General features: G+C 59.3%; 1 protein-coding gene across 2 annotated transcripts; it reads left to right on the top strand.

Moving 5' to 3' along the window:
* Positions 1–343: 343 nt before the first annotated feature.
* RFLNA (refilin A) lies at positions 344–16,219 on the top strand. Of its 2 annotated transcripts, XM_072802208.1 has the most exons (4): positions 535–663; positions 11,147–11,326; positions 12,737–12,846; positions 14,860–16,219. In XM_072802208.1, the coding sequence occupies exons 3-4, from the start codon at positions 12,773–12,775 to the stop codon at positions 15,188–15,190; spliced, it is 405 nt and encodes a 134-aa protein (XP_072658309.1). In that variant the 5' UTR covers positions 535–663; positions 11,147–11,326; positions 12,737–12,772; the 3' UTR covers positions 15,191–16,219. The 2 variants fall into 2 exon arrangements, with proteins under 2 accessions (XP_072658307.1, XP_072658309.1); XM_072802206.1 differs by lacking the exon at positions 11,147–11,326 and having other exon boundaries at positions 344–663.
* The last annotated feature ends 2,339 nt before the right edge of the window (positions 16,220–18,558 follow it).

The following is an 18,558-nucleotide window of genomic DNA, read 5'->3' as shown; positions in this document are numbered from 1 at the left end:
CAGGAGGGAGGGAGGGGAGGGGAGCAGGAGGGAGGGAGGGGAGGGGAGCAGGAGGGAGGGGAGCAGGAGGGAGGGAGGGGAGGAGGACGAGGGAGGGGAGGGGAGCAGGAGGGAGGGGAGGAGGAGGGAGGGAGGGGAGGGGAGCAAGAGGGAGGGAGGGGAGGAGGAAGAGGGAGGGGAGGGGAGGAGGAGGGAGGGGAGGGGAGGCGCCTAGAAAAGGAGGCGCGGGCCGGGAAGGTGCGGAGCGGGCGGGCTCGGAGCGCGGAGCCGAGGTCCGGCGGGCGGCGGCGGCGGCGGCGGCCGGGAGCCGGGGCTCGGGGGGCGCCGGGCCTGACGCGCCGCCGCTGGGCTCTGGCCGCGGGTCCCGCGCGCGCCGCGCTCGTCCGGTCCGGCCCGGGCCCGAGCGGGTGGAGGAGCCCCCCGAGGAGCCGGGGTCCGCGGCCCGCGCCCCCAGACATGGTGGGCCACCTGCATCTGCAGGGCATGGAGGAGAGCCTCCGGGAGAAGAGCCGGGAGGGCCTGCTGGACAGCCCCGACTCCGGGCTGCCGCCCAGCCCCAGCCCCAGCCCGCCCTTCTACTCCCTGGCGCCCGGCATCCTCGACGCCCGCGCGGGGGCCGCCGGCGCCCCCTTGGAGCCCCCCGGAGCCGGCGAGGCCAGAGCGGTAAGCGCGCCTCGGCGTGGAACCGGGTCGGGGCGGCGAGGGGCGAGGGGCCAGGACAGCGGGGCCGGGGCAGGGCAGGGGCCGGGCAGGGGCAGGGGCAGGGGCCGGGCAGGGGCCGGGCAGGGGCCGGGCCGCTCTCGCGGGGGTGGGGCCCCGGGCGCGGTGCCCCGGGCGGGCGGGGTTCTTCCTCCGAGGTCCCCAGCCGCCCACCGCAAGGGGGACAGGTGACGGCCCTCCCGGGGACGTGGTGCTGGGGGCCGCGGGGCACGGAGGTGGAGGCGGCGCGGCCTGACCCCGGGACCGGACTCCTCTCCCTGGCGCCGGGGCCTCTCCACCGAGCTGTCAGCCAAGAAGGGGCAGGGGCTGAAGGCCCAGGTCCGGAATCCCCAGAGAGGCTGGCGGGCGGCTCGGTGGCCCTGCACCCCAGCTGAAGCATGCTGCAGACACCCAGAGCCAGGTCCCTGTTTACTGTTCCAGCGCTGCCAGCCTGAAAGCTTTATTTATTTATTTATTTTACTTTTTTTTTTTTTTTTTAAACCAAACCCAACAGTAACCCTTCCTTCTCTGGATGTTGAGGGACGTTGACGTGGAACAGAGGCATGCCTGGGGGCTGCTGGAACCCCAGGGCAGGAGACCTGAGAGTTTTCTCCCCTGTTGGACCTAAAGGGGCCTTTAGGTGGATTTGGGGGGGCACCCAGCAGCGGTGGGACAGAGTCGGGGTCAGGGGACACTGCAGGCCGGAGCAGAGTGGATGGTGGATGGGATCCAGCACCTCCCCGGCCTGAGAAATGACAAGGTGAAATTGGGAGGTTGCTAAGGATCCCAGGGGCATTTCCCCTGCTCCTGCCTGCTCCCTGCACATCTTAACTTTTCTGCCAAGTGTGGGTGCTGGCATGGCTCCAGCCGATCTCTGCTTTCCTGGGGCCCCTGTGATGCTTGCTCACCTGGCACCTCCCAGGGCACAAAATGCCTCCCCCTAGCTGAAAATCCCCCCCCTCCCCCACAGCAGGAAGGAGGGCTTTCCTCTCCTCAAGCCCCACAACATGAGTTTCACTTGCGCCTCCCTCATTCCTTGATCTGATGCCCCCAAACTTGACCCGGTGTTGGCATCTCTCACGACACCGAAGCCCACCTCCCACCAGACATCCACGTTTCGCAGGTATAGACTATGACCCGAGTGCCAGGATTTTCAAAACCTCCCCAGATAATTCTGATGCGCAGCCTGATTTGGGAACCACTGTCTTGCCATGAATTTGATTGTGCCATGTGAACGCGCCTGCTTCTCTGCAGGGGGGGCTTGGACCTGGCCCCGCTGTGTGGGGGGTATTTGGGCTGCGCACGTGGGGAGTAAACCCGGTGGTGTCTACCACGACAAGACAGACAAAGGGACAGAGAGCCAGTCTTCCCCTTTATTTTTTGGATGACCTAGAGTCCTCCTTAAAGAGAGTTTTCTGGAAGTTTTCTCTGCCAGCCAGGCCAGCCAGGCCAGCCATGGGCAGCCATAAGAACGGTGTGCCTGGCTTACTTGGCTGTTCTGGTTGATTTTAGTTTTTTTCCCTTCCTTGCTCCCTGGTTGCCAGGTATGGAACCACGCTGTCCCTGATCTTTTTAATTTGGCTTGAAGGCAAATCCTAGGGCTGTTTCCGCACAGGTAATGCTCTCTGGCATTTAGGGAGCCCTTACCCCAGGCCAGAAACGCTCCTTGCCATACGTTGGCCCATCTGCTTTCCAAAGTATCCCAGTGAAGTGTGCTCTTACTGCCCCATTTCCCAAGGGGCACATGGACGCAGAGGTTAGGGACTTACCCAAGGTCACCCAGTTGTTGGTAAGTGGACTTGCTGGGATAGAACCCAGGGAATTTGGATCTGGAGTGTCTACGTTTAAATCTTATAGTATCGTCCTTTTCACTCTGTAGCTAATTAACTACCTTGTACGGGTTGATTATTATTTTTTTCAATTAAAAAACAAAATGCCTGTGAACCTATGGGGTTTTGAGATGCTGCTTTTAATAAATAGGAAATGGTTGCCATGGGCAACATCTTCTCAGTGGCCCCCCAGCTCCCCCCACCCTGCAGCTGGGGCCCTACCCCCTAACCCACAGGGCACTCGCCCTCCTGGCACACTTCCCGCAAAGTCACTAATCTGGTGTTTAACAACAGCACTCCGCTCGCTCCTGACTCACTGAGGATGCTTCCAGGTGTAGACGTGGGCAGGTCATCCACTGCCCATCTTGCACATCTCTGAGGACGGGGACAGAAACCTGTCCCATGTCTTGGAGCTGATGGTTTCCAATGCCCAAGCAGGGGCTGGTGGCAAGTGGGGCCTGGTTTCCTCTGGCATCCCCTTGGTGTCATGTGCCATACCATATAGACCTGGGTGTCAGCCTGTTCTGCACGGGGTGTTCTGACACTTGGTGCCCGGTGCTGTGTCCCCAGCAGAAGTTGAGGACACATGCCCGAGCCAGGGCATGAGCGGCAAGTGCCATCCCCAATCCCTAGCTGGTGAAGGCTTGGGGACTTGTCACTCTGCTTATTATGCTGGACATGAATGTTCAATTTGCTCACGCTTCATTTCATCAAAGAGGCCCATCCCATTCCCCAGCCCTCGCTTTGTTTTCAGAGGCTGGGCTCACCACTGTCTGCACAATGCCCCATTGACGCTGGGTGTCTGGCTGGCTGCGAGACCGCTCCCACCCAGGCCAGCGGAGGCACCCGGGCCAGGCTGGGTGTGAATGCACCTCCCCACCCCGCCTAGACCATGGGATTTCCTTGCTCACTCTTTGGAGCAAAGAGAGAAGCGTTCCTGGTGATTCCCAAATCAAATGAAGATGTAGGACTCGCTCCTTCACTGCACCCACACTTAACTGAGCGCCGACAGTATGTTGTGCACTGTTTTGGACTGTGGGTGACATAGTGCTGAACAAGACATGCACAGGCCCTGCCCTCATGGAAAGCTGTTCTAGTGGGAGAGACACAGTCACCAGATTAAGTGGGACATAATACCAGGTGGCTTAAGACACAAGACTGGGGGATCCCTGGGTGGCGCAGTGGTTTGGCGCCTGTCTTTGGCCCAAGGCACGATCCTGGAGACCCGGGATTGAGTCCCACGTCGGGCTCCCGGTGCCTGGAGCCTGCTTCTCCCTCTGCCTGTGTCTCTGCCTCTCTCTCTCTCTCTGTGACTATCATAAATAAATAAAAATTAAAAAAAAAAAAAGACACAAGACTGGATAGGGGTGAGATGGCCTAGCCTGGGTGGTCAAGGAAATGATGGTTATCAGAAACCAGAAAAAAGTGAGGACATGGGCTTTATGGTTATAGGGCTGAGGTGTGTGCCAGTCCAAGGGGATGGATGGCAAGTGCAAAGGTCCTGAGGTGGGAGCAAGGTAGGAGTGTTTGAGGAGCAGTGAGGAGGCTAGCAGAGGCCAGAGCAGAGACTTGTGGGCCAAGCTGAGGCCAGAAAGTAAAACTCCATTTGGTCCTTTAAAAATGTCCTTGTGACTGTTTTATTTTTTTCTTTCAAAAAGCATCCTGAACCTCTACAACCCCTTAAATTAGAGACTCAAATCAGACTTGACTGAGCAAGATGCCCTGAGGCATGGGATCTGTGCGGGGCTCGCCCACGCAGGTGCCCTGCTCTCCTGCAGGACAGAGGGACAGCCAAGGCTCAGGAGGGCTCACTTGTCAGCTGCAGTCATCCCACAAGTGCTTGAACCAGCCCAGGGGAGACACCTTGTGAGCAAGACACATGCCATACCGCAAGCTCCTGGGGCCTGGACCACCGCCTTGAGGTTGAGCAGACACCCATGTCCTTGCTCCCACCTCCCTGGCCTGCCAGGCCTAGCTGTGGGGATCGAGGGACACTCTGGGGAGAGGGACAGGCTGGCTGGGAGCCACCAGCAGAGACCACGCACGCCTCCCATTAACATGGGCAGTGCAGGAGCTATGTCCTCGGGGAGCCCACGAACAGCATTTGGGGTCTCAGACCGTGCTTTCTGGGTGCACATTTGAGAGAACAGCCACCTGTGGGGTGGATGGAATGTGGACAGATGTGGAGTCTGTCGCAGACGAGGGACACAGCCCACTAGGTATTGGAGGTAGGAGGTGATGGTCTGGGCAGTCATCACACAGATGTGGAGATGGCGTTCTGTTGCCCCGGGCTCCATCAGAGCTGGCAGCCGGGCTCTGTCGTGCTCGCTCCCATCACCCCATGAGGTCTCCCAGGACTGTTGATGTGCTGAATGGACTTCTGAGGGGCACACCTGAGAATTTCCCTAAGGATGAGTTGCCAGTTCCCTGGACCCAGATCCTGGGAAGAGCCCTGTGGGCCGGGTGTAGGTAGGACCAGTGGTCGGGAGTGAGAGGTCTGTGCCCCGTCCAGGGAAATTTCCTGGGGCCACCAGCTCTTTGAGAACACCCATAGTCTCAGCCACCTCCTAGGAGCTTGGCTATCACCGCTCGCCCCACCCCACCAGGAGTCCTGGATTTTCTCTTTTCTGTTTCTGGACTGTGATGGTAATACCAAGGATGATAGAGGGAGGCCGAGATTTCGGGAGTTAGTGTCTGGGCTTGGGAAGGATGAAGGATGGATGGTCAGATGGACAGAAGAATAGAAATGTGAATGGGCAAATGGATGGATGGACACATGGATGGATGGACAGACAGGTGGATAGAGAAATGGACAGTTGGATGGATGAATGGACAGATGGAGAGTTCGGTCCCCTGTCCCCCTTGCAAGCTCATCAGTGTGTCTCTGACTGGTGAAGGTGTCCGAGCAAGCTCACGGGGGAAGGGAGCCAGGTGTGTCAGGCAAGGTGGGAGGAGTCCATTTGCAGAAAGGCCGGTTGGGAGGAGGACGGGGAGGAAGGGTGCCTCCCTTCCACTCTCATTTGCTTAGCCCTGGACGCCTTGGCCTCCAGCAGGGTCTGCAGAGCCCCACGCTCCCATGGTGGGCTCACCTGTGTGAGAAGCTCTGGCTGTAGCTCCCATGTGGCAAGAGGACAAATAGGCCCACACCCTTCCAGGTGCTCTGGAGATGTGGGAGTAAGCAGGTGCCACCTTGCTTCAGAAATCGGCTTTGGCAGGCGGGCAGGCCTCGCAGGTGCCTGCAGTAGCTCCCTGGGACTGTACAGCCGGGTCACAACTGGGGAGGCCAAAGACGACAGACACTCCTCCTATCCTGGAGCCAGGGCTGCGCTCCCTGCAGAGGCTCTGGAGGAGGATCCCTCCCGTGTGTCGTTTCCAGCTACTGATGGTGGCCGGCAGTCCTTGGTGTCCAATCTCTGGCCTGTCCTCATGCGCTGTGTCTCCTGAGTCCTATAGCTCATGCGCTGTGTCTCCTGTGTCCTATAGCTTCCTCGAGTACGAGGAACAGGATTTGGGGCCCAGCCTCATCCAGTAGGACCTCACATTTGCAAAGACCCTATTTCCAAATAGGGTATGCTTGCCAATTGCCTCCTTGGTGGTGGTCACAGGCCAACCTGCCCCCCCCCCACTGTCCTGCTGGTGTGGGTCAGGCTGGTCCTTGAGCCCTGCCTCCGATCTGATGTTTGTGTTTTCTTAGTTTTGCTGCCTTGGGTGTCAGACCCCAGGCCTGTGGGGTCTGTGCTGGGCCCATGATGCTTTGCGGCCCTCTGGGGAGGGCCCACCCCATGTTGGGGTCTCCTGGGCTTCCCTAGCCAGACTCATTCACCTCCACTGTGGTACCATGTCAGAGGAGGGCAACGAGCCTAAGGAACACCCTCCCCATTGCCCTGGGATTTGCCACGTGGCCCAAGGCCCTATCATAAGAATGGCAACACTTGAATGTCTCCTCCTTGGATCACTTTCCTCGTGGGTGAAGGTCACGGTCAACAAATCCCAAATGCACACCGAAGATAATCACGTTTAATTCGGATAGCAAAAAAAAAAAAAAAAAAAAAGGAGCCATCGCTGGCCGCTGAGGTCAGTAACCCAGAGAAACGGCCATTCTAGCCATTGCAAAGGTTCTGTGTGGCTTTGGGGAGGACAGCTCTCCCCCGTGTCATTGGGGGTGTCCCTAACAGGCTTCCTCTCTCCAGGAGCAGCAGGGGCTCTGGACCCCTCCTTCTGTCACACACCCTCCATCGATGGGGCTTCTTGTTCCCTGACAGAACCCAGAGCTCATGGCCGTGTGTCCCCCCGGGTTGGTCACGGACGCTGCTGGGCTGTCCCTGAGTGTCCCTGGAAGCCAGGTGGGGACCTCTGGGCAGGTTGGGCTGTCACCCAATGGCACGGAGCTCTCACGACTGAACGGTTATCTTTCTTTGCCGTCCCATGGGCCGTGCCCTGTACCGCAGCCAGGAGGGGGCTGCTCCAGAGCACCGGGTATTTGCACTGCCAGCCGGCAAGTATTTATCCTCGCCCTGGCGGCTCCTGGGGAGGCACATGAATCACTGGCAGAGGCAGGTGCGCCTCCGGATCCCGCTCCTTCTGAGGCCTGCCCTGCCCGCCCCCGCCGGCCTGCTCCCCCAGATACTACAGGGCCCTCCCAGCTGGGAGCTGGGGCTGGAGGCTGGGCCAGCTGTGTGCATCCACCCGGGTACAGAGGGCAGCATCCAAGGGGCCTGGTGGTCTCAGCTGCTCCGTGCCTGGGACTTAGGCATTCCTCTTCTGCCCCTGCTGCGAGGGGATCCGGACCCCCCTCGGTCACTGGCCAGCCCTGTGGGTGGGCCTCGCTAACGGCACAGAGAGCAGGTAGCTGAGCAGCTGTCAGCGGGTCCTCGTTGGGATGGAACAGGAATCCGGGCATCTGGGGGAACGATCGGGGGAGGGTGGGGGAGGGCGGTGGGCTGTCTGGGGGCTCTCTTTGCTCCGGGGAGGCCCACGGCTGGTGGAGCAGGAGTAGTGGCGGTGGGCCCCCTGGGGGAGCGCGCCCCATTCCCCCCAGCCTGGTGACTCCCATCAGAGAGCGACCCAGTCCTGCAGGAGTGTCTGTTCCAGGGTGGTTGGCAAGTCCTCCGTCCAGGGCCCGCGGTGTGCTTTCTTGGCTGTGAGAGGCGCTTTCCTTGCCCACTCTCCAGGCTGGCCGGGTTCCATGGGGCTGGCACTGCCATTTTGATGTTAAAATAACTCTGCCTCCAGAAAGGCTCCGCTTGGAGCTTCCGGACGGGCCGGTGGCTGCCGGGGAGGCCAAGCGCTGCGCGGCCGCCACTGTCTTCCTCCTGCGTCTGTCCCTGGAGCCCCGAGGGCTGTCCTTGGGCCTCGTGGGGACTTCCGGAGCTGTCTCGCCACCCAGGCCCTCTGGATGCCAGCCTGTGTCTGGGTTTTCGCTGGCTTCTCATATCTCTTTTGCAGCACTTCCAGTTTGGGTAGATTTTAGATGTTTTTCCACTGGGCCCTTTGGAAAGCAGCGCCCAGAGCTCCGGCTTCCCAGCCCAGCCTGTGAAGTGAGTCTTGTCTCCTCTCTTGGCAGCCAGTCAGGGAGTGAGATCCGGCCGGAATGGGGCTGCTCTCGCGGGGCACTCAGGGAGGTTCCAGAAGGTCTGGCAGTTTCTTTATCCTGGGTCGACCCCAGGGGGATAGCACTGCTCAGCTCTGCAACAGCCCGGAAGGCTCTGCCCCTTGAAGACGTCCTCCCTGCTCCTTAGCTTGGAAGTTATTCTTTCGGGAGGAGAGGAGAGTGGGGTGATTAAAACCAGCATCAGGCTTCTTCTCTTTCTCGCCAGCTGTTCCATCGATCTGGACAGAAGAAACATCTCCAGATAACTTAGCACCCATGTTCACCTGCCCTCACATGCCTGCGTCATTCCGTTTTCTCCTATAGCCAATGTCATGCCTTCCTGGACAGGAGGTGTCCCCGGAGGCACTGTGCCTCATCCCACCCACACAGGGTCTGGCACATAGTAGGTGCTCAGCAAACACTTGCACACCTTTGGGGGAAATGCCACTCTTTAGGTAATGCCTTTGGGGAGAGAGAATTATTTTTATAAATATTAAGTCATGCAGCTTTACGGCTGGGGCCAGTTGGCGTAACCAGATGAGCCATGGAGGAGGCCCGAAGGGCTTCAGTCTTGTCACAGTCCCTCTACCCCTTTAAATCCAGTCTCCTGGAATAGCGTGTGCTTGCTTCTGGAAGGTAGAGGTAGTGTCTCAGAGCTCACAAGGGTGTGGGTTTTGCTGCTGTCCAGGGAGGACTCCCCCACCCCAGATCTTGATGTAAAAGGAGGATTTGAAACACAAGCCAGTTTTTATACAGCGCTTACTTTGTGTCAGGCACTGGCCCACACATTCGCAGGCTTTGACTCGTTTAGGTGTCACTGTGACCCATCACCCACTTCAGAGACGTGGAGGCTGCTGGCCAGAGAGAGGAGTTGTCTACCCCGACCTGTGTGGTGTGTGGCTTCCTACTGCCGTGGAGACAGACCACCAAAATTTTGTTATCTTATGGTTCCAAAAGTCAGAAGTCTGAAGGGGTCTTACGGGCTCCAATCAAGGGTTTCGGCAAGGCTGTATTCCTTTCTGGAAGGTTGAGGGGAGAATCGTCCCTTGTCTCTTTCACCTTCTAGAGGCCACCTGCATCCCTCGGCTTGTGGCCTTTCCCGTTTGTAAGGCATCTTCAATCCGAACCTGACCCCTACATCCCTCGGATAAGGACCTCTGTGATAGCGCCAGGCCACCTGGTGCCTGGCGCCACCTCGATCCCCTGCCCATCTCAAGATCCCTAACCAAACCCCATCACAGCCCTGGGGATCAGGGCGCGCACATCTTTGGGGCCTTACTCCACCTGCCATGCCCAGGAAGGGGCAGCAGTTGGCCCTCTGTGGCCATCACAGTGTGGAAATGCCAGTGAGACACGGGGCCGCCTTAAGGACAGCTACTGGGGGCTTCGGGGGACCTCCTCCTTTGCCAAGTTTCGCATCCTTTCTCCCTGTGGCCCTTGGCTCTTGTTCTGGGGACACTGTGACCGTCTGGGGAGGGGCTGTGGGTGATCCTGTCCGTAGCTGACACCAGACAGGCGTGGGCATGGCCCTGGAACTGATGAGGCAGTGGGGGCTTCTCCACACGTTTGCGCCTCACCTCTCAACAGTGGGCCCTGGGGTAGGCCCTCAGTCTCGATCCTTATGGAGCTCTCGGTCTGGATGGTGACAGGCACACAAAGGGGTCACAGCAATCAAGGCAGCAAGTGGGAGCCCAGGGACCCCGCAGAGGGCGGCGGGAGGCAGGAGAGGGCGCCTGAGTTGAGTCACATTGGAGCAGATGAGAAGGAACCAGAAGGATGTCCCTGGAGCAGGAAGCAGCACAAATGGAGGCACAGAGGCGACAGGGGTGTGGCCGAGGGGGTGAGGATGCGCCGGCAGAGGCCCGAGGGGAGGTGCGGGGATCCTGGGTGCGAGGGCATGCCAGCTCTGAGTGTTGCGACAGGGCAGGTGCCGGTCCCACGCACGCGAGAGACGGCTGAGGCGTGGGAGTGAGGGCATGGACTCTGGGGCCAGACCCAGGGTTCGCATCCCAGTTCCGCTCCTTCCCGGCTGTGTGGCCTCAGGTGAGTTACTTGGTCACTCTGGGCCCCTGTTTCAGCATCTATAAAATGGGCGTGCTCAGAGCAGCTGTCTGCGGTCGGATGAGGGAACGCATGGAGGGAGTGCCCGGAGCAGTGCCTGGTGCAGTTAGAGCTCAGAAAGCACCGGCTGCTGTGATTTATCCTCCTCCAGGGGAGGCCCCGGGAGGACCTGGGCCTGGGGAGGGGCAGGTACAGGAAATCTCAAGTCAGTAACCAGGCAGGACCTGGTCTTGTCCCGTCTGGGGGTGGGGGCTAGCCTGCAGGCGGAGCCCCTGCTCTTGCGTATTAGGGTAAAATGAATATCCCCTAGAACAGTGTTGTCCAAGAGGACTTCCTGCGAGAGTGGGAATGTTCTGGATGTGCACTGAGCAATACAAGAACCACGACTTCGTGTGGCTGCTGGGCACTCCAAGTGGCAGCCGGGGTGGCTGAGGAGTGGAATTTGTCATTTGTTTAATTGTAATCAGGTTAAATTGCAGTCACCCCTTGCAGCTAGTGACTACCGTGCTGGGCAGGGCAACCCCAGACCAGTGTCCCCAGGGCATGCGGATTTTAGGAGAGGCGGGGAAAGCTCCCTCTTAGTGGCAGGATGTATGCACGTGGTTTACAGGTAACCCCAGGCCTTCATCTGTCTAGGGTGGGGCTGGGACAGGTATTTGAAGTAAAAAGGAAGAGGGATAGATTCCAAAGGTGAAGCACACTCAGAGAGTAGGTGGCAGGTGGACACAGTGGGAGCTGTGGATGGGCAGTGGCTGAGGGGCATCTGGGGCTTGGCTTCATCTGTCCATCTGGTGGGCCTCAGCAGGTGGAGCAGGGGAGGTGGGTGTGCTGGTGTCGCAGTGCTGTTGGACTGAGGTGATCCCTGATTGGGTGGCATTCCAGGACACATGAAAGTGCAGGCCCCATGACCTGTGGGGCCAGAGTTAACTCCACCCTAAAGATCACATCTCAAGTGTCACTTCCACAGGGAAGCCCTCCTGGATTTCCTGATGGTCAATCCCCCCTCCAACCCGCCCAGTGATTACAGCCCTCACCACGGTTGGAACTTTAGTCTGCTTAAGGGATCATTTGAAGACTAGTGGAGGATTCGGGCAGCAAGGTCTGCAGGAGCAAGGAGGCCATCTTCTCGCTCACTGTGGCAACCACGGTATGGATCCCGGTAGAGCACAGACGGGTTCAGTAAATGAATTAAATGAAAGACCTACATCCACATCCCCTGAACTCGTTCAGGACTTGGTGTGGCACATGGAGTTACAGTGGAGGCAGGCCGGTGAGTGGCCTAGCGGGGGACGACTGCTACACTGGCCGGGTAATGCTGCTTAACAAACATCCCCAGATGGCAGTGGTGTCAGACAGATGGCAGAGGTTTCTTTCTGGCTCTCACTCCACACCCATCACGGGCTGACCGTGATGTCGAGACCTGGACAGTCTGCCTTTCAGAGGAACTGAGGGTCTCGGGCTGGCAAAGCGGCTGTCATTCTGCACGTCACACTGGGAGGAAAGGTTAACAATGGGGGACCTCACCCTAGTGTGAAACTCAGGGCCCAGGGGTGACATGCGTCACAGGCACTCGCCACAGGCCTGTCGTCCACAGCAGGGCTGGGAAGCACGGTTCCCCCCACACGAGTGGAAGGCAGAGCTGGAGCTCGCGGCTGACAGGCTGGCGGTCACGAGCCACGCTGACCACACTGGAAGTGACGCAGGAGGAGGCGCTGAGGTCGGGTTGGCAGACGTGTACAGGCCCCAGCTCAGGGCCCCACTCGCAGCCGGCCCTGAACGATTCCCACTGGAGGGATGGGGAGAGCCGCGGGATGAGGTTGTGGTGGTGCCCTGGCTGGTCTCCGAGGGGGTGGCTCCTGGTCCTCTTCCTGAGCAGGTGTCAGCCGCTTGCTGAGGACCTTCGCTCCTCCCGGCAGGTGTGTCACAGACACCGGGGTGGTGGCCCTCAGCCTGGCGCTGCACTAGGCAGGGTCAGGAGTGAAGATGACACAGTTCAGCCTCTCGTAGGGCTCCCAACCACCTGCGTCAGCACAGGGGCAGCTCAGGGGCCCTTGAGTCGGGGCTTCCCTGAGAGTGTCCCCGGGGCTCTGAGCTGGGCTCCTGGGTGTGCTGTGGCTGGGGGTGGCAGGGAGAGGCCATCACCACATCCTCGCATTGAGGTGTCTGGGAACTGGGGTCAGGCTGGTGGGTAGGGAGCCCAGGGCCCAGGTGGGTGTGCTTTTTTTTTTTTTTTTTTTTTTTTAAGATTTTATTCATGAGAGACACACACAGAGAGAGGCAGAGACACAGGCAGAGGGAGAAGGAGGCTCCATGCAGGGAGCCTGACGTGAGACTCGACCCTGGGACTCCAGGATCACGCCCTGGGCGGAAGGCAGACACTCAACCACTGAGTCATCCAGGTGCCCCAGGGGTGGGCTTCCTGATGGACCCTGTAGAGCAGGCTCCCAGAGGCCAAGCCAGGGCTGGAAGGATGCGGGGCGGCCCTTGTGCCCAGTGGAGAGCTGGGGCCACGGTGCCAAAGGGCTGCATAACCCCATGTCTGTGGCTCTCCCTACAGCCCCCTGCCCTCCCCCCGAATTCCCCAGCGCTTGAGATGAGGCCCCGGATGCTGCCTGTGTTCTTCGGGGAGGGCATCGAGGTGCACCCAGAGCCCATGCACGAGATCCGGTGAGTGGGGCCGCTGGGCGGGTAGGGGTGTGGCAGGAACTGGTCCCGACCCCCCAGTGGGGAGGGGGGCCAGGCTCTGGGCCCAGCAGGCTCCCCCCACTCTAGGCAGCCCTCTGGGTGCTGCTCCCTGAGGAGGCAAGGCTGTGTCTTGGCCAGAGATGAACTGATGCTAAGAGACTCGGACCCAAGGGGATCTTCTCTGTCTCCCATCTCCAGGTTGGCATCGGGCCCTTGCCCCACTTCCCTTCTCCCCACATCTGGCTGCTTTTATTTTAATCCAATCTTCCAGAGTTGCACAGTGATCAACACTCCCACAGCTAATGTAGTTCCCTCCTTCCTCCAGTCCTGCCAGATTTCTCAGTATCCAGACTGAACCTCACAGGTAGCTGGGGGCCCCCTTTTCTGCTCAGGGTTTGGCAGGTGTCACGTGAGATTTGCTGGGTGTTCCTGGGATTGTAGTGTCTCCTTTGTCTCCTGAGGAGTCCTCGACCACATCTGTCTTAGGGGCGCTCTCACCTATAAGGCATCTTAAGTGCATCTGGACTTCTGAGTTAGGGTGACACCACCAGGAGACTTTCTGCATTGGTTTGCCCTCCTGGAAGGGCTTCTGGGGATCAGTATTCCAGAAGGTGGAGCCCAGGGGCCACGGGTCTTGCCCACATAGCCACAGGATGCTCGGGATGGATTTGTCTGCGTCCACCTGGGCCAGCCAGGGAGACGACCCACTGCCTCCTGCCCCTCCAGCACTGGATGTGGCCCCAGGGGACAGGTGGCTCTACTTGACCATTTGCATTTCCCAAAGAACCTGTATTATCTAAACATGAACTAAGATTATCAGCCGCCCCCACATGGGTGGATGAGCACTGCCTTGACTCTTGGGGCCTCTGATCGCCTTCACGAACTGATCGTCTGTGGGGATATGTTGGGGAACGAGGCAAGTACAATCTCCACTGCCCCACCCTGGAGCTTTTGCTTGCAGTTTGGTTTTCTGGAGTTCTGGAAGCAGAGCAGTTGCTTACTGGTACAGGGGTCACGCATCTAGCTGAAGCTACTTTTTTGGAAAGTAACTTTTTCTTTTTAAAGATTTTATTTGGGGATCCCTGGGTGGCTCAGCAGTTTAGCACCTGCCTTTGGTCCAGGGCATGGTCCTGGAGTCCCGGGATCGAGTCCCACATCTGGCTCCCTGCATGGAGCCTGCTTCTCCCTCTGCCTGTGTCTCTGCCTCTCTCGCTCTCTGTGTCTCTCATGAATAAATTTATTTATTTATTATAAATTTATTTATTTATTTATAAATTTATTTATTCATGAGAGACACAGAGAGCGAGAGAGGGAGGGAGAGAGAGAGAGAGATAGAGAGAGAGAGGCAGAGAGAGAAGCAGGCTCCCTGCAGGGAGCCGGACGTAGGACTCAATCCTCGGACTCCAGGATCACGCCCTGAGCCGAAGGCAGATGCTTAACCACTGAGCCACCCAGGCGTCCTGAGGGAAACTTATTTTGATATAATTTCAAACTTGCAGAAAAGTGGCAGGGAGAGTGCAAGGAACCCTTGAGTACCCGTTAAATAGATTCGCTGCTTCTTTATGTTTTTCTCCTGTTTGCTTGAACACCTGCATGCTCTCTTTGTAAATGAAACTTTTCTGAACCACTGGGGAGGCAGTTGGTGGCATCCTGACCTTTAGCCCCCAATACTCCAGCGCCCTTCCTGGAGGGCAGGGACATCCTCTCACCTAGTGACACCGCCACCCATATCCACATGGCACAGATTTCATCCATTGTCCCCAGATGTCCCTTCGTGGCCTATGTTTAGCTGACCTGGGATCCAGCCGGGGTCACGTGCTGCACTGAGCTTTCCCACCTCTTTAGTGACATGCTTCCTCTGCCCTTTGATCCTGACGTTCCGAAGAGCCCAGGCCATTCCGGTGGGTGGGGCGGAGGGGCAGGAGGAGGTGCGGGAGGGCATCGGGCGGCCCCCCTCATCCTGGGCTCAGCCCGCCTCCTCCCCCGCCTCCCCAGCTGCAACTCGGAGGTCAGGTACACCTCGGAGAAGCACTTCCAGGACAATGTCTTCTACGTGCCGGTGCCCACGGTCACGGCCTACAGTGAGACGATCGTGGCGGCACCCAACTGCTCGTGGCGCAGCTACTGCAGCCAGCTGACCCTGGAGCCGCGGCCCCGGGCCCTACGCTTCCGCAGCACCACCATCATCTTCCCCAAGCACGCCAGGAGCACCTTCCGGACCACCCTGCGCTGCAGCCTGGGCCGAGCCAGCCGCCGGTTCACCTCCAGCGTACAGCTCCAGCTGTGCCAGCACCCCCGCCTCCTGGGGCCCGCGGCGCTGCTCTGACTTTGGCCCGGGCAGGGGGCCCAAGGCGGACTCTGGGGTCAGGCCGGAGCCGGGGCAGGAGGGAGGTGGGGGAGGCCTGGTCCCTGTGGCCGCTCTGTAGACACCTCTGCCTCACTGGCACACGGACGGGTGGAGCGGCGCGGGTGGGGCTCCCTGAAGCTGCGGCAGGCGGCGGCCCGGGGGACCCACAGAGGGAAGGCCACATCCTCTGCAGCTCCGCGAGACCCTGGCTCCCAGGCTGAGTGTGAGGGAAGAGGGGTGCCTCCCAGACAGCCCCGCCTCCCGGGAGGAGGGGTCTCCAGAGCTGGCCCTTCACCGGTGCTCTGATGGAGGCCCAGGCTGAGCGAAGGGGGCTTGGCCGGGGCTCAGGGGTGGAAGCAGGGCTAGTGCCAGCGAAGACCCAAGCCGCCCGCATCCTGCAGAGGATTGAGGGCGCAGCCCGCCTAAATTGAGGCCTTTGAGCTCTGCATCTGGAGCTTCGCCCCCCTGGCGTCCCACTAACCTCTGTCCCCAAGACCCCCTCAGAAACAGGACTCTCATGCCAGAGCCTTTGCACCAGGTGCCAAGGGGAGGCGTTGAAGCTTCCAGAATGGCCACCAGTCACCTGTGTGAGGGTCCAGGCTCAGTCGTCGGCTTAGAGAGACACCATGGGGGCTCCTGCCCATGGTGATGCCACACGCACAGCCCCAAGGACTGCAGGGCTCGCCTTGCGTGTGATGCCAGGACGCGCCAGGGGCTGGGGCCATGGGGCAGTGCTGCCCAGACTGGCGCCCCAGGAGCCCCCAGCGTGGCCGCCGAGGGGCCCCCTGACCTGCTCACCCCCCCACGACGGGGGCCGAAAGGCTCTCGGGGGCTTCAGCCCCACACGGGGATGAGAGAAGCAGCTCACAGCTCACACGAAAGAGAGGCAAAGTGCCTGATATATTTTTATATATCTAACAGATGGTGCATGTTCTCTCCAGTCTGATTAACAAAGAAATAACTTAAAAACTTGACTGATATTATCTTAATAAAATGTGCAAACCTGAAGAGGCTCCCTCTTCTGTGTTTCTGAGCCCCTCCGATCCCCTGGGGCGGGGTGGGCAGGTTTTCAGAGGCCCTGTACTCTGTGGCTGCCCCCTTTCCTTCCCACTCAGGCTTAACTTTGGGGAACCCTGCCTCCTTCAGCCCCAGGTGGGTGGTGAGGCTGGGAACCCTGTACCCAAAATGGGCAAGGCTTCACCCAAAGAGCTGGTGAATACATGCAGAGACCTAGGTCCCACCATAGGACTTGGGTCTGGGGTGGTTCTGAGATGGGCCTGGGGATCTGCATTTTTGGTGTCCAGATGCTTTGCGCTCAGCATCCCAGCCCCCTGCACCAATACTCCCCACTCTCCTGGTCCCTGGAGGAGGGCCCCAGCTGTCTCTGCAAAGAAGGTGGTCCCCACCCATGTTATAACTTCTCTCCATCTTGTCCACATCTTTGGAGGGGCTGCTGGGGTCCCGGCAGCAACAAGACAATGTCCTCTGGGAATTGAAAAGTCAGATTGGAGCTTGCCCCTCTGGGGCTCTGGAGTTGGTGGGCAGAGCAGGTGGGGTGTCTTTTGATATAAGAGGCTTTGCAGGTGACAGGTCCCTCCTTGGAGGGGGTGGGTCACGAGTACAATGAGCAGGGTCAATTGTGGCCTCCTGATGCTGGAGCCTGAGCCTGGCCATGTGTAAGAGCACAGTCGTGGTAAAGCTGTGCCAGCTGACTCGTGCAGTGCCCAGCACGCTCCCGAGGCTTTATTAAACATCCCTGGTGGCTTAACTCTGTTCAGCCTTACCTGCTGAGATGGGCACTACTGTATCTCCATTTTACAGAGGAGGAAGGCACAGAGAGGTTAAGTAAGTCATGTGCCCAAGATCACACAGCTACTGGGAAGCAGGGCCAGATCTTACCCATTTGGCTACCTGCCTTGCTGGTGGATGGTGTCTGCAAGGTGGGGCCGGGGGTGAAAACCAGGAGGGCCAAGGACAGGCTTCCGACGTCACTGTGAGGAAGACTCCTGAGGCCTCTGCTGGCTGTGTGGACCAGCAGGACTCAAACACAGCCTTGGGGACCCTGAGAACTCAGCCCTTTTAGACATGGGATTCTGTGCAGACATGCACGCTAGGGGTCACTTTGTTTGTACCTGATAAATCCAACTGCATGAGCTCCATTTCAACCACAACCTTGATCTCTTGCCACTTGAAGGAAGAATGGGCTGGGCCTCATGACATGTGCAGTTAGGGTGCCAATGAATCCAGCAACCTTGGAGGTACCCTTGGGGTCACCCTTCAAGAAGGAACTTCCAAGGTGTGCAGGTTTCCAGCCACTGCCAGGGACCCCTAGCATGAGTCCTTGCTCTTGGGGCACCGGGATCGTGCCCCCTCGTTCCCTTTCCCAGCGCCACCTCCATCCTGGGTGCCGTGGAGGACAGGCGGTGCGCTGGCCCGGAGAGCAGAGCAAGCCGGCATCTTGCACTTGGTGTCTGCAGAAGTCGTTTTGACCCTGTCGATAGCTTTTGCCTTCACTATGGACACGGGAGTCCCGGACTGCTCCCTGTCTACACAGGGGGCTCAGAGAGGCCAGCCTGGGAGATGGAGAAAGTGGGAAACAAGAACACCTCCCTGGAAAGCCCCCAAGTGTGCCTCGGGTTTCCTGGGCACCCAGAGGACCCAGAGGCCAGGTAGAAGGAGGTGCAGGTTTTACCTAGATCCTTGGCATTTCCACCACCCCGCCCCCCACAATAGAGACTGGAGCCCAGTGGCCCCTGCTGCCGGGGCTCAGGCTGCACCCCGCAGAGGCCCCTCTACCCTTCCCTGTTCTCCACACACCCACACACCCACACACGGTAGATCTAGATGTGCTGGGCAAGCCCCCAGGGGGCAGAGGTCACTCCCGAAGTCCCCCAGGGAGCAGGAGATGGCACTGGGGGTGGGCTGGTGGCAGGAAAAAGAACAGGTCACTTCACATCTCAAAGCGTATGCCGGGGGACACATATGCTTATGGCCCCCCGCCCCCCCCCCACTGTGGGGGGTGGGAACAGCTGCTGCTGATCCCCGCTGGCCAGAGCCTCCCTGGGGGTGGGGCAGAAACCTCCACGGAGGGCTGCCTCTGGGCCCAAACATAAGCCTTGAATCAAACTCAGCAGCCCCCCTAAACAGGCGCCCCCATCCTTGGGACTCGACAGGGTCCTGTGCCTCCCCGAGTAGGAGTGATGTGACGTGAGCAGCCAGCAAGCCCTCAAGGCCTCAGGTCACCTTTGGCACGTTCATCTTCTTTCATCTTCACCGTGACCCTGGGAGGTCGCAGGTGAGAAATCCTAAGGAGGGAGCAGGACCTGGCCCACCTCCGGAGGTGAGAA

Source organism: Canis lupus, chromosome 27, assembly GCF_048164855.1.
Source record: "Canis lupus baileyi chromosome 27, mCanLup2.hap1, whole genome shotgun sequence".
NCBI lineage: Eukaryota > Metazoa > Chordata > Mammalia > Carnivora > Canidae > Canis > Canis lupus.
Note: the sequence above shows the minus strand (reverse complement) of the source record. Positions and strands in the feature narration are given on the sequence as shown.

What these genes read in the sequence shown, in the direction of transcription:
- RFLNA (XM_072802206.1), top strand. Translation starts at nt 457, where the DNA reads ATGGTGGGCCACCTGCATCTGCAGGGCATGGAGGAGAGCCTCCGGGAG. An exon ending in GAGCCGGCGAGGCCAGAGCG is followed by an intron (nt 664 to 12,736) that starts GTAAGCGCGCCT and finishes CTCTCCCTACAG; the next exon opens with CCCCCTGCCCTCCCCCCGAA. An exon ending in GAGCCCATGCACGAGATCCG is followed by an intron (nt 12,847 to 14,859) that starts GTGAGTGGGGCC and finishes CCGCCTCCCCAG; the next exon opens with CTGCAACTCGGAGGTCAGGT.